At 33.8% G+C, this 14,294-nt stretch overlaps 1 protein-coding gene across 2 annotated transcripts in view; it reads left to right on the forward strand.

The window, feature by feature from the left end:
* ZFPM2 (zinc finger protein, FOG family member 2) overlaps positions 1 to 14,294 on the forward strand; it is a 434,128-nt gene that overhangs the window by 207,305 nt on the left and 212,529 nt on the right. For both annotated transcript variants that reach the window (XM_081266191.1, XM_081266192.1), the window contains one exon: positions 10,446 to 10,564. In XM_081266191.1, the coding sequence (XP_081122317.1) occupies positions 10,446 to 10,564 (119 nt within the window). The remainder of the gene's footprint in view (positions 1 to 10,445; positions 10,565 to 14,294) is intronic.

A 14,294-nucleotide genomic window follows, 5' to 3' on the forward strand; every position in this document is an offset into this window, starting at 1 on the left:
TAGATGAAGTTCTGTTGAATGTGGTTTTGTGTCTAAAATAATTCTGGAAATAATTCTTTGTGCAGAAATTTAATTCCTGTTGGGGTACTGGTCCATGTCCTGAATGAGTATATGTCCAGGTTTGCTGTCTGGGACCACTTCTCAGAAATGATGGTTTCAGATGCAACCCCTTCTATGTGGAGGAAAGGATGAAATCTTAGATCTGAACAGAAAATGCTGAATTTATCAAAAGTATACTCATGAGTTATAATATCAGCTAGCTGTCTGCCCTTTCTTCCTTAGTTTATTCCTTCCTTTCTTCCTTCCTTCCTTCAATTCTGACATAGTCCTATTTCATTTTCATTTGGGGAAGGGAAAAGCCAAGGAAAACAGAGGAGAAGAGAAGAAGACCATATATATATATTTGAAATAGTCACACTTAACTCAGTGGGTGTGTTCAGCACTAGAAAGTGAGGGCACCACATTAGCTCATTTGCAATAACTGTACATTTTCTCATCCTAGAATTATCTCTGTATAAAGTGTATCAATGCAAATGGGGAATCATTTGGGTGTGTTCAAGTGTCTTTTATACTGTGTATTCTTGGAAAGGAAAACTTAAAACATATCATTTCTTATGCTAGCAATGAGTGATATATTTAATCAGACAAGTTCCCACTTATTTATTTAATAACTGAATATTTTCTCTGAAAATTGTCAGTGTTGGGAGGGGAAAGTTCATTGTCTTAAGCACATGTATCTTAGATTTCTTCTTTCTGAAACTTTTGGAAGAGAAATGTAAAAGTTTAGTTTGAACTCTGATAATCCCATAATAAGTTTACCACCCTCCTTCCTGCAATGCTTTCCAAGTGTTTTGTTTTTTAATCTTTCCAACCACCTTGCCTCCTTCAGAACTTGCCCTGTGGCCCTGTCCTTCAGGCATGCACATTCTGCTTTCCAAATTGACTGGCAGCTAATCTTATAAATGAATCCACTCTAATGGCTGCTGATATGATACTGGGGCTTGAGGTCAATACTTCCACCTAGTTAAGTTGTTAATTTTTTTTTAGAAGAGACAGTCTGATAAAGTATAAGAGGGTCAGAAAATGAGGGTTGGAATCTTATATCACTACCGATTTTGTAAATTCAAGTCCCTTTAGCTTTGAGCCCCATCCCAATAAATTCAATGGTAAAATTATACCTTCTGTATATCCTTTGTATATCCCTATTAGACACAAAGCACTGTGGAGGTACCTAGAAAGTTGCATATAGGCAGATAGTATTATAAGGAAGAAACGGAAGAAAAATATGAGACTTAAAACAAAATCCCATTCTGTGAGACTTGAAAGGGAAAAATCAACTATGGACTCCTGACACAGAAGCTGTGTCAATTAGGAAAGTGTTAGTCAGAAGATGGCAGAGAAACTTGAAAGGATGATTGGGTTTAAATGTAACATGGATGGGTATTTTGAGAAATACATTATACAGCCAACTCCTTTAATACACACTGCACCTAAAAAGCGTGTTGAGGAGTCTGCTGTCAGTGGGGTTTTTTGTGTCATTTATATGTAACTTAAAATATATACAATTGTAGAAATATATAAGCATCAATAAATGTCTCCTGAATTATGAGGAAATGACAATGGTTTGCTTGATCTTTAGAAATTTGACTCTCGGAAGTATTTTGTGAAACCAAAAACATATTCAACAATATAAAGTTCAAATTTGAGAAATAAGCAACTTTGGGTCAGTATTATGGTCTAGAAATTAGATCCTTTAGGAACTAAGATGATTTCAAACTAAATAATTATATATTGCTATCATGGAAAGTGGCACACAGTAAAAGAATATAAAAGTGATATAGTTACTGTTTTAGTATTTAGTACTGCTTAGGATTTATTGTCTTAAACTTAGGGATTTCTTGGAACATTTCAATATTATATGTGGTGAAATGGCACTAGTGTTAGAGATAATAGAGTCCTGGGATTAATGTTCATTAGTGATATGTCAAGGATCTTTAGGGCTCTATTTCCACTTTATTTTTCAACTCTTTTTTTTTTAAAAAAATATAATTAAGTGGTACTTTTTGTATTGTTCACTAAATAAAAATTTTAAAATCTATAATGGATTACTACTTTTAGATGGGTCCCCTACACATTTCTATTATGGGCTGAGAGTTTTGAACAGTGAATTATTCTTTGGATTAGATAAAGAGCTTTCCAAGTTATGCCCTAATATTTTTCCCAGGTTAATTGTTCATCTGTTATATCATTCTGCCATCATTTGGTTTTCTCATATTGTGCACCAAAAAGTCAATTCACCACTCCCAACTGGAGCCTCACACAGAGACCTTTCTTCTAGGCAAAACTGATTCTATTGCAATCGATACCTAAGAATGTTTATCTGTCCAAGCCTGTCAGTACATGTCCTTTCATCTCCATCTAAATCTTCTCACCAGGTTGAAAAATATGACTATATCCTAGTTTATTATAGGCATAGAGTTAAGACAGTATCTACTAAGTTACAGAAGAGTATATGTGTGGTCATTAAAAATCAGCCATTACTTGTGGTAAGTTCTTTTGTAAAGGAACTATTTTCTTAATCATTATAGCCCACGAAGAAAGCACACAATTGAGTACATGTTGGCTAAGTATGAAACAAAAATTAACTAAAATTTTTTAAAAAATTAACTAAAATTTACAACCATAAACAACCATGATTTTCATTAATGTTCTTATCCCAAATGTTCCTTAAAAATTATTCCTTCCTAATTTACCAGACAGGATCTATGGTTGATTTTAATCCCAAATTTCTTCTTCGAAGTTTCTCCTCCCAGGGAAACCAGGCCCTCTCTGACCATCACTCTGCATGTCCTGACCTCTCTGTGTCCCTCCTGCTGGTACACTGACTGCTGGCCACTGCTATCCCACTGCTGTTTCCTCTGTCGACCAGCCAAGCCCACTTTCTTCCATGATGATTCACCGCGCATTGTAGAGCTCCCAAAACATAACCTCGCTCTGTTTCTCAAGATTTGGATCAGGAAATGGTATTAGGTCAGCCTGTTGTGACAAGGAGTGTTGTCTGGAAGGTCAGAGGGGGTTTCTGGCAGCAGAGAAGCACACTGTGCCAGTTTTTTGAGCAAGTAGTATGGACTCCCCCTTCTCCTTCAGCAGCTGAAAAGTCTCCAATAGCCGCAGCTCCTCTTTCCAATGACTTTTCCAAACATTTGTCAGAGCTAGTTACATTCCAGCTAAATATCTTCTGTACCTGTGATATCTTTTTTTCCCCTCCTTCTTTGTTCATTTACATAGACCATAGAACTAAGGGCAAATATTGGAATTCCTTTTTCCCAACCTTTAATATGGTCTCCCTAGAATAAAATTTATTTTGTATGTGAATATGCAGATGAGATTTTTCCAGTTATTTCAGATCATGGTGTTTTGAAAAAGCACCCAGAATTTTCTACTTCATTACCAATAATATTGCTACTTACATATGCATTTCATCTCTACCATTTTTCTAACTTTATGATGATAATTGGAAGATTTCGATGTGCTTTATGATAGATAGAAAGAATATCTAGCCTCAGAATTGATCCTTAAGGCTAGTTGGAATAATAAGATAAAATATTCCTAAGTTTGTAAACACTATCAATATTTGGTTGCATACACATGTAAATATGCTTCCCAAACAATGCTGTACACATTGATTTCTATGACTTCATAAAAACTAGAGCCCAAGGGAGCATTTTACATTCTTGAGAAATGCATTGATTTAGGTTGCTCTAGGTTTTAGACAATTCCAGTGTCTTCGTGTAGAGTTTTTAGGTACTGAATGCATTGTGTGAAAAGGGAATGTTTCTATTTTGCCACCACCATTATGTTATCTTTTCCAGTGCAATTACAAGCTAATTCAGGGCTCTTTGTGTTAGACTAATAGCTTCTGATTCACTGCTGTCACCCAGTTCCTCCTCATGCTCTTTTAATACCATCTGCAGTGCCCCCAGCACTTACCTAGGGTGAGCATTTTTCTCTAAGTAGAGAGTCATCTTTGGCAAATCATTAATGGAACATCAAAAAGATCCCATCTGTTAGAGTTACATATGGCTAAGATCAGAATTATCAAATATCTCATTTTTTTCTTTATTCTTTTTTTCTTTTTTTCCCCCTTTCTTATCCACACAATAAATGTAGTTGTCAGCAGGATAAGTTCATGCGCCGGATAAGGTCACAATTTCATTTAGTGACAACTTCCAACAGTAGGAACTTACAAGGTTCGATTTATTAAAGAGTCAGAAGGGATAAGATCACTGCTTGGCCAGCCTGATTTATCAGGGTTTGACTGGAGTACTTGAATAGGGAATGTCGTATTTCAAGTTTATGTTCAAAACTAGTTTAGTGTGTGTTGTGACTGTATGACTCAAAAACTGAGAAGGGAAATTAGAAAAGGTATCCCTAAAAGGCAATTTGTAGCTACCAATGAAGAACTATCATTTACTGAGCCAAACCATGCTTAGAGATGGATCAATATAGCATAAAATAAATGGTTCCATTTGTCTTAAAATGCAGATGAAACATGCTGTTAGTAATGCCTCAGGAACTTCAGAGTGACAAGACTGTAGTTTGGCTGTGCAGATAATCAGCAGTGAAATGATCTAACCCTCTCATGTATCTGGCAGGCAGCTGTCAAATGGTTAAACCATAAAATAGCAAGAGCTCTGCCATACTTTCACCACCTTGGCTGACTTTGAAAATGTTTTGAGACTTTTAGAATCTTTGAGTGCTTTTTGAACTCAGCATGACTTCAGGGCTGTCCATGTTTGATACCATGATGCATAATGTTTTCCAACTATGAAGAAAATATAAATATGGGTTCTGACGCTATAGCCTTCTGCTATAGTAAGGCCTGATAAATATTATGAGCCAATTCATGTGGTCTGCTTTGAAATTTGGTTATATATTTAAAACCAAGTTTAAACCAATCCAGAATTTATTTTCAGCAAATGAAATATGATCTTCTGTCATCTCATTTACTTGAAACCATGTTCTTCTATGAAATCTGTGCCTAGAGTTAAGAAGAGATGTTCTGTAAATACCATATATGTTTATATCTTCAACTTAATGCTAATTCAGTTGAAGCATGATTGCTGATAACTCTGTTTAAAAGGCTCACATCTTGGCTGTTCCTCTTTGGTGTGCTACTCTTTTCATCTCCTTCGATTTCTAAAGAGTCATCGAAAGGCTCTATTAAAAAGAGACAAAACAATGTCTTGATAACTCTTTCTTCGAAAAAGATTTGAGGGCATACCTAGTGACTTCAAATATTTTTTTAAGTAGTGAATTTCTTTATTAAGGCCAAAACTGGATTGATATTTTTAAAGCTGAGGGATGTTTGGTAGTGATTTGACATAGGGCAGTTTTTTTTTTTTTTTAAGTGAAGCTATCATAAGTCTTTGAGTAATCACAGACTTTTAAAAGTATGCATTATCAAGAAGATAAGGGAAGCAGCCCTCAGCACTAACAATATTATCTTTTACCAAAATTGATTAGTCCGTCCTATGTGTCTCAAATATTTTCTGTGAACTTACCCAGTATGTTAAAAATAAAAAAAAAAATAGGGCTTCTTTCTGAAGGATAACAGTAGAATTGTGAACTGGACAGAGAAGAGAAGCTTTTCTTTTTCTTCTTGCTCCATTATTTCACATTTGGCCTAATATATATAAGTGTAGCAGAAGGCTGAGCAAATAAAATGAATGATTGGCGTAATACAAAGAGAAGACAAATTAAGACAACCTTCTTTGGATTTTAAAATCAACTTTAACTGTTAAAATTGAAGTAAATGATATTACCAAATTTTTTTCATCTAATTAATTATAACCAACTTGTATTTTGCAAATATCATACGGCACAAGCTATATTACTTAAGCAGATAAACAGAAGTAAAACACATATCCATAGATCAAGGTATTTGTAATCCTGTCAAGATAGAATAAGTTATCCAGGGGCACCACTAGGGCATAATTAAATATGAAACAGTCTGGTATTGGGTGTAAATGCAATGGGACTCTGAGGGAAGAATTCAGTGTGTTCTTGAGTTCACAGCTGCTTTGTGAAAAAGAACAGCTTTGGGCTTGATCTTCCAACATTAATAGGGTCTCTTAAGGCAGGCCAAAGGATGGTCTGTTTGCTGGGTGGCAGGAACAATTCTCAGAAAATTGTGGGAGCTGAGCTGGAGATAAGGAAGAAGGCATGGGGGAAGAACCCATTCTTGGGAGGAGTAGGATCCAAAAGTCAGGCAGACAGACACTGTGGAGCAACCTCATGGTGATAAAAATTTAAGGACAGATGCTCAAGTTGAAATGTCCAAAGGGAGCTAGGGCAGGAACTTGTACAAATTGGTGATAAGCTGAGAGTGAAGTTTTAATGTTTATCCTGGTGGGGATTTGGAATCTGAATTGGGGATGGAGTGAATTGAAACTAGTGGGTCATTTAAGTGTGAGTTGATAAAAACCTGGGGAAAATGCTGATAAGAAGGTTGAAGCTGGGAGATGCTAGTAAGTCAAGGTATGGAGAGTGATTTGGATAGAGGTGACAAGGAAAGAGTGTGAACATGCACAATGGTGAACAATTGGATATGATGATGAAAGCATGTGTGTGTTTGCTTAGCTCCAGTTTATTTTTGGTGAATTAGTAAATGTTTATTATTACTTTGCATGTGTTATCTGAGTTAATCTTCACAGTAACCATTGGAGAATGATTTCATAATTCCTATTCGGTATACAGGAAGTGAAGTAACTTGCTTGGGATCACATGGCTATTGCAGTTACTTTTTTCCTATTCAATTTGGAAGCAATTCTAGGCTGGGGTTTGGCCTTTCATTCTAGAAAATTCCTTTTGTTTCAGGTGCCTACAAACTCCATCTCATCTCTAGTCCTTTTCTTACATTCATCAATTTTCAGAATCCTTGAGTGATTCCTTTTCTTTCACATTGTCAGTTAGTCCCTTGACTGCTCAGTGGGTACATGGGCACTGGCCTAACCCCTAAATTTCAAATCATTACTAAGCTCTATAACTTCAACTCGACAAGCCAAGCCATATGAATTCCCTTTCTAGCACTGTGTTCTAGATCCAGGCTTTTTTTGTTTGTTGCTTTGTGCCTGGGCCTAACTCACTGTCTAGTTCTTCGGAGATACCAAATACATATTTGTAGAATGAATAAATGAGATAAAGGAGGCAAAAAGGAATGAACAGACAAATCAGGTGTGAATTGGAGCTTTTCCATCTGATCATTTCAAGTCAAGAATACATTTTATGAAAAGCTGATCCTAGGACTTGGGACTTACTAGCCCAGTACTCTCTCCGTCTCTTATATCACATCTTGGAAAAGAAAACCAGGTTAACATGGAGTGTCAGAGTTGGAACATACCTTACTAAGAAGCAAGTGAGTAAGGACGCCCTCTTCTAACAATGGCTAACCAAAACTTATAACAGATGTAACTTGTTAAACTTATTTAAGGCCATTCAACTGGTTAGTAGAGTTAGTACGAAACACCTTTTACTTTTAGTGCAGTAATGTATCCTCTATTTCATGACACTGATTAATCTTTGAGAAAAAATCTAAAATATCATACTCTTAAGCAACATGTAATTTAGATATAACTTCATTTTATACAATAGCTTACTTCTGCTGCTGTCATTAACCTATTCAGCCTTGGCACTCCATATATGTTAATTATTTGAACTACGCTTTTGGTTTTTCTATAACATTGTGAATAAATGAATTTTCAAAAACTATTTTACAAAAGAAAAGATTTCCCCAAACCTCAAGTGTAGCTTCTTGGTAAGCAAGAAAGGAGAATGAGCTTTGCCTACTTGTCTAATAAAGTTGAGAGGATGAACTGATGGCTTGGGCAATTACTGGACTTTGTGTTGGGGTCATCTTTAAGAGCTCATAAAAGTATTTTTGGTATCCTTAAAATTTTAACACATGGCTAGAGACATCTCAAAAACTTTGGAATTATTTGGATATCACTTTATGATCTGCCCTAAGTTTGTAGTTGTTAATCCATTAAAAGGCAGACCTGCTTGTAAATCCACAGGTCTAGATAAGCAGTCACTGATTGAGTCTGAACCCTTTACAAATGAAATATGGCAGTAGAAGTCAGAAAGGAAGAGTTACTTTTTCAAAGGGTTTTCAGATATTCTCACAATTCCTCTGGTAGCAATTAAATGTGACATGGCTGGGGCTTTTCTTATATGTAAAAACAAGCAAATTATTTAGACATTATCTTTATGCAGAAGAATACACTTAAGTAGAATTTAACTGAAGGATTGAAATATATTTCATTTTTAATTTGTAAATCATAAAGAAATTGTTCAAAATGTAAACATACTTGAAAAAATAATTAGAACTCCTATTTGATAGAAATTAGGCAGTTTCTTTTCAACTAGAAAACTCATCATAAAAGGTTTAAATGACATTATCACATATGAACATGCATACGTTTAGAAACATCTTCCCACAGACTTTTTTTTTTTTTTGTACACAGTAGCTTGTTAAGTGTACTCTGTCTTTAAGGAAGTTTCTATACAAGGCTGCAGATTCCAATCTATTCATCAAAAAGATTGTACAATTATGAAAAACACTTTCAGAGGAAAAGTCTCAGAAAGGGATTTGTTAGACCACACAGCAAAAGTAAATTACTATAATTCCATATTCTCTAGACTCTGAATAAGCTTTGATGTTTGATACTTGAGCATTAATATACTATTTACCATTAAAGTATTCAGTTTATAAAACTATCTTTTAGAAGCCTGGACCTGTTAACTTTTTCAGGATTTAACTTCGTCACTGCTGTTCTCTTTTTTTTCTCCCATGGGTTCAATAATTTCTGAGGATTGAACCCAGGAATGATTTACAGGGTCTTGCTAAATTCCATAGAGTAACCTTGAACTTGAAATTCTGCTGGCTCTGCCTCCTGAATGACTGGGATTTTAGGTGTGCACCACCATGTCAGGCTTGCACTGCTGATCATTTTTAGCTACTGAGATGGATACCAGAATGAAAACTATTGAGGAGTGTGTATCTGTCTTAGTGAGTTCTTTCATTTTCAGTATAGCTGTCAAGTGGTAGAGGAAGGAATCATGAGAAGAATGGAGTATACTTCTTAAAAGTAAATTTTTGACTGTGAACATGAAATTGTTCTGAACATTGCTTCTTTATTGTCTAGTCAGAAAATTTATATTTCATAATGGAGACAGTTTAACCATTGTGCAGTATATTAACTGATCATAGTTTATGAACTTTGATTTTGGCTTCAGGATAAGCAATAATATAAACATGTAAAGTTATGTCTGGTATTTTGATTATTAAAAAAATAAAACAAATCAAGAGAAATAAAGAAGAGGTATTTGAACTCAAGTTGATGATGTCGCGTTTAAAAGCATTGAGACAGAATCTACATGTTACAAGTTAGCTCTTGGCTTGAAAAGAAGTCAAAAGCAACAATTTCATTATATGTACCTACCATGACTTATATATCATTCAGATAATGCAGTTGTCTAATGCATTTTATTCCATTCCAAATATATGATTTTTAAATATAAAACTTTTTGTATGGTAAATGACACAGCAATACTGTCAGGGTATAAGTTTCATCAACTTAATTATTTAGAGAGAAGCTTGAATTCCTGATTGAGATTTTGTTTGTTTGTTTGTCTCAAACCATGTCTAGGCTGATGGGCCTTATTTGAAGTTTTGGAGCCCTCAATTTTTTTTTTCCTGTATGTTACTTCAACAAGTATTTAATCAATTTCTACTTTATTCAATTGTTTATGTTGTCTTTATTTCTTGCTTCTCTTTAATGGGAGGAAATGAAAGGAAGAAAACAGTCCTAAACTGAGAATTCCCTAAGTGTTTTTGTCCAAACCCTTTTGTTAACATAAAATTCTACTCAAAATATTAAACAGAGAAAAGTAACAATTTTGTCTAAACATTTTTTATTTGAGAAGACAAGTGTCGCTACTTATTGTGCATGTAGCTATTTTATCCACTGAAACTAGTACTAATTTCAAAAAATTATCGAGTGCTTCCAAATACCTCCTGATATTATTCTCCAAGAGTCTGAAATAAATATAAAAAATTTAACCCTGTTTTTGGCATTGGACAAGTGCTTTTTGAGGAAGTATTATTACAAGTTCTTAAAGACTGAACTTCAGTAAATAATATGTGAAAATGTGCAAAAAAGAAATTGGACTAAATTTGATTATAATTATAAGGACAATTATAAGGAGTGTTATTTTTCTTTCAGGATTAACAAGGTCAGTTGTTTTTTCAGACAAGTGTAATTGATTCTGTTTATATGAGTCCTGAGAATATTATGCATATAAAGCAAACACAAAAAGAGGTAGCTATTGTTGAAACACAGGTGGTGTAAGTGTTCTAAACATTTCTGTTTTCCTTGTTGCAGGAGAGCTGGAGGTGTTTCAGAAAGATGGGGAACGAAAAATACAGAGTCGGCAGCAACTTCCTGTGGGAACAACCTGGGGGCCGTTTGCTGGGAAAATGGACTTGAATAATAATTCTTTGGTATGTGAATGTTCCTGAGATGCTTGACTCTTAATATTTTGTCATAGCTCAGAAATTATCTCAGCTTACTTCCCAGTGAAATCACTAAAAATAAGTTTGTTTTTTGCTGTTTTCATGCACTACAAAACTTGGATATTTTCCAAGTGGTTTGTCTCTGACAGTAATATACACAGAATTTAGAAGGGAAACAGAATAGAATTTAGAAGGTTACTCATATTAAATGGTTGGCTAGTAAGGTAATTTATAAGCTTATTGCTTTATCTACTTAGCCAGACTAAGACTGTTCACATTTAATAATATGTACAATTGCTTTTATTTTTAAGATGACACAAATTAATTGTCATACCTTATAGGTTTACATGAAGAATAAGAAATGAACAACTTTGTCATTTCTTGCAAATACTGTTTGTATCTCTAAGAGCAAGGATGCGTGATTAGCATTATAATTTTTGTTAACTCTTGTAAAAGTTCTGAGATCTGAATGATAATTGATTAATTAGGTACTTTAAAAGTTAATGGAAAGGTGGATTATTTGATCACACTTAAGCCTTATTTTTCATTCAATATATGCTTCCTATTGCTGTTATAAGAAGTCACCATAAACATTGTGGCTTAAAACAACACAAGTTTATTATCTTGCAGTTCTGGAGGTCAGAAGTCCAAAATTGGTCTCACTGGGCTAATACCAAGATGTCTGAAGGGCCGTGTTCCCTTCCAGATGCTCTAGGGAAGAATCTGTTCTCTTTCCTTTTCCAGCTTCTCAAGGCTGTCTATGAGCCTATGCTCATGACTGCTTCCATTTGCAAAGCCAGTAATGGCCAGTTGAGTTTTCCTTACATTTACTTTCTAACCTGAGTCTTCTGCCTCCCTCTGCCTCGTTAATTAATATGTACGATTATGCTGGGTTCCCCTGGGTAACCTAGGCTCATTTCTTTATTTTAAGGGTAGTTCTTTAACATCCCTTATTCTATTTGCTTCTTTCATTTCTTTTTGCCATGCAACATTCCCAAATTCCAAAGATTACGATGTGGGCATCTTTGAGAGGTTACTGCCTACCACATAGGATAAAATGATACTGATAGCTGAAAATCTCTCCCATGAGTGAAAAAATTGGGAAAAAGAATGGTTCAGAAATTTTCTGTATATTTGTTCTCAAGAAAGTCTTTCTGTGTAGATGTCATTTATGTAGGGAGAACCTCATTGATGTTCAATGACTGAATCTATGCTGTGGAGACATAAAAACTCCCAAAGGTGTTTGATGGAAGTACGGGGATAGCAACATTGCATTCCTTTAGTTAATTATATGAAAGAAATTCTTTCTTTAAGTTATTACATGAAAGAAACTGATAGTTTCAGATCTCTGTTTATTCAGTGCCATGTGGATAGGACAGAGGTTATTAATCCAACTAAAAGTAATGATTGGAACAAATAAGAAATATTCATACCACCAACGTTTTACATTTGAGAGTTTAAGGGTACATTTCTTATTTCCTAAATCCATGTACTTATCTATAAAATAACAGAAGATTTAATATATATATATATATATATATATATATATATATATATATATATATATATATATATATCTCAAACAATTTGACATTATAGTCCAGGATAAATATCTAATAATCTGAGCAATTTATTCTAGGTGGTCTAGTGCAGTTCTTCAGAAAGGGTTTGAGATGTGGCCACACAAATACTGCACACTTCAAGTGGTTGAGTTCTGTGAAGAGACTGTTCCATTGACTCCTTTCAGAGAGCAATGTTAATTATACTGATTTGTCAAGCTAATGAATGGTGAGAGAGACAAAGTAAGATTTGTGAACATCTAAGGTGGAGTGAAGTGGCCACCCATTTTATGTGGAGGTGTCTATTTGTTTTCTAGCACTGCTTAAAATGTATTTTATGCAATAAGATATATATCTTATTTGTCACTGCACATCAGACACTAACACAATCTTTAGTTGTTTTTCTGATATTTTTTCAAAAATGTACTACTGCCATTGAAATGCCACCTATATTTGATTTGACAAATGATCAATATTTTCCCACTAACTACATAAAATAATATCTTAAAATAATATCTTTTGATCACTCTTTATATCATTATTTATTCATAAATAAGGTGGTAGTTTTATGATATTTTACCATATTCTAAATTGTGATATGGTTTAGTTTAAACCCTAAAACAAAACAAAACAAAACAAAAAACAGAAAAAAAGAAAATTTGCTGTTAAGATTGTTTTCTATAAAAAATTGTTACCTCTTACTGCTTTTTAATACTGTAAAAAATAGTTTTAGTGTAGCTTGTGAGTATTGAAATCACAAAATGATGTAAAATGATGTTATCTAGAAAATGACTTCAGTGAAAAACTAAATTTTCAGTTTATGGTTCATAAACTATTTTATGCCATATTTAATATTTTTAAAATAATTCAGTTTATATGCATGAAATTTTCAAGATTTTTGATATCCTTTAAAGCATATGAGTACTTTTTACAGTATTGAAAAGCAGTAGTAGAAAATAATTTTTTATAGAAAACATTTTTTTTTAAAGAGAGAGAGAGTGTGTGTGAGAGAGAGAGAAATTTTTTAATATTTATGTTTTAGTTTTTGGCGGACACAACATCTTTGTTTGTATATGGTGCTGAGGATCGAACCCAGGCCGTAGGCATGCCAGGCGAGCGCGCTACCGCTTGAGCCACATCCCCAGCCTGAGAAAACATTCTTAATAGCAAATTTTCTTTTTTTTGTTGTTTTTGGTTTTGTTTTAGGGTTTAAATATCTAATTGAGCTATATACTTAAAAGATGGCATTTTTTCAACTATAAGACTTAGTTACTTTGCTAAAATAAATTTTGAAAACAATTTTCCTTTGAAACAATGTTCTCTTCCAGAATAGACTTCTGATTTCATATTATTAGATACTACTAATACTATTATTGCTACCATGGTGATGGTGATTATTGTACAGCATTGTCTAATATATGTTATATTCATATTCATTTCTAGAGACACTCTGTGAAGACTAGGAAATAAATTAGCTCACCTAACTCTCCAAACAACCCTGTAAATTTGGTTCTGTTTTGGATTATAGTTTATAAATGGGAAGATAAACACTCTATCTTTTGATTTGAGAATCTCCATTATTAGGATTATGCTATGCTGCCTTTTCAGTATCACATCTATTCCATGATTTAAACATGATTAAATCATGTTTAATCTTTACTTTGTTTGCATGAATTCTAAATTTATAAAGATCTCTGGGAAAAACATGCAATTATTAGAGGATTTATTATTTTATTTTATTTTTATTTATTTATTTTTTACTTTGAGCAAAATATTTGTTATGATATTTAGACTTCTTGAAGAGTTAGGAGTTAATTGAAAGACTTCTGTAATTTTTCTACCTCTCTAGAATTTGGACAGTATATAATATGTGTTGTATATCACAAAGATATTTTTTCCTTATAATATATACCTACTAACCCTTCTTTACCTAACCTTGAATCAAATTTGGATTAGAACACTCTTTTAAATTGCTTATTTGCCAACTGATGTAATGTTACTCTGCTTAAACCCATGGTGTTGGCTCAGGAGATTCAGCACACTAATTAATCCAACATAGTAATTAATTGAGTCACCATGCCAGATGTCAAATCCTTTTTATATCTTTCAAGTCCCCATCTTGAAATGCATTAGCAATATGCCACCTTCTGCAGGAAGCC

The sequence above is a fragment of the Spermophilus citellus genome, assembly GCF_964194105.1.
Source record: "Spermophilus citellus genome assembly, chromosome: 14".
In the NCBI taxonomy this organism is placed as follows: Eukaryota; Metazoa; Chordata; class Mammalia; order Rodentia; family Sciuridae; genus Spermophilus; species Spermophilus citellus.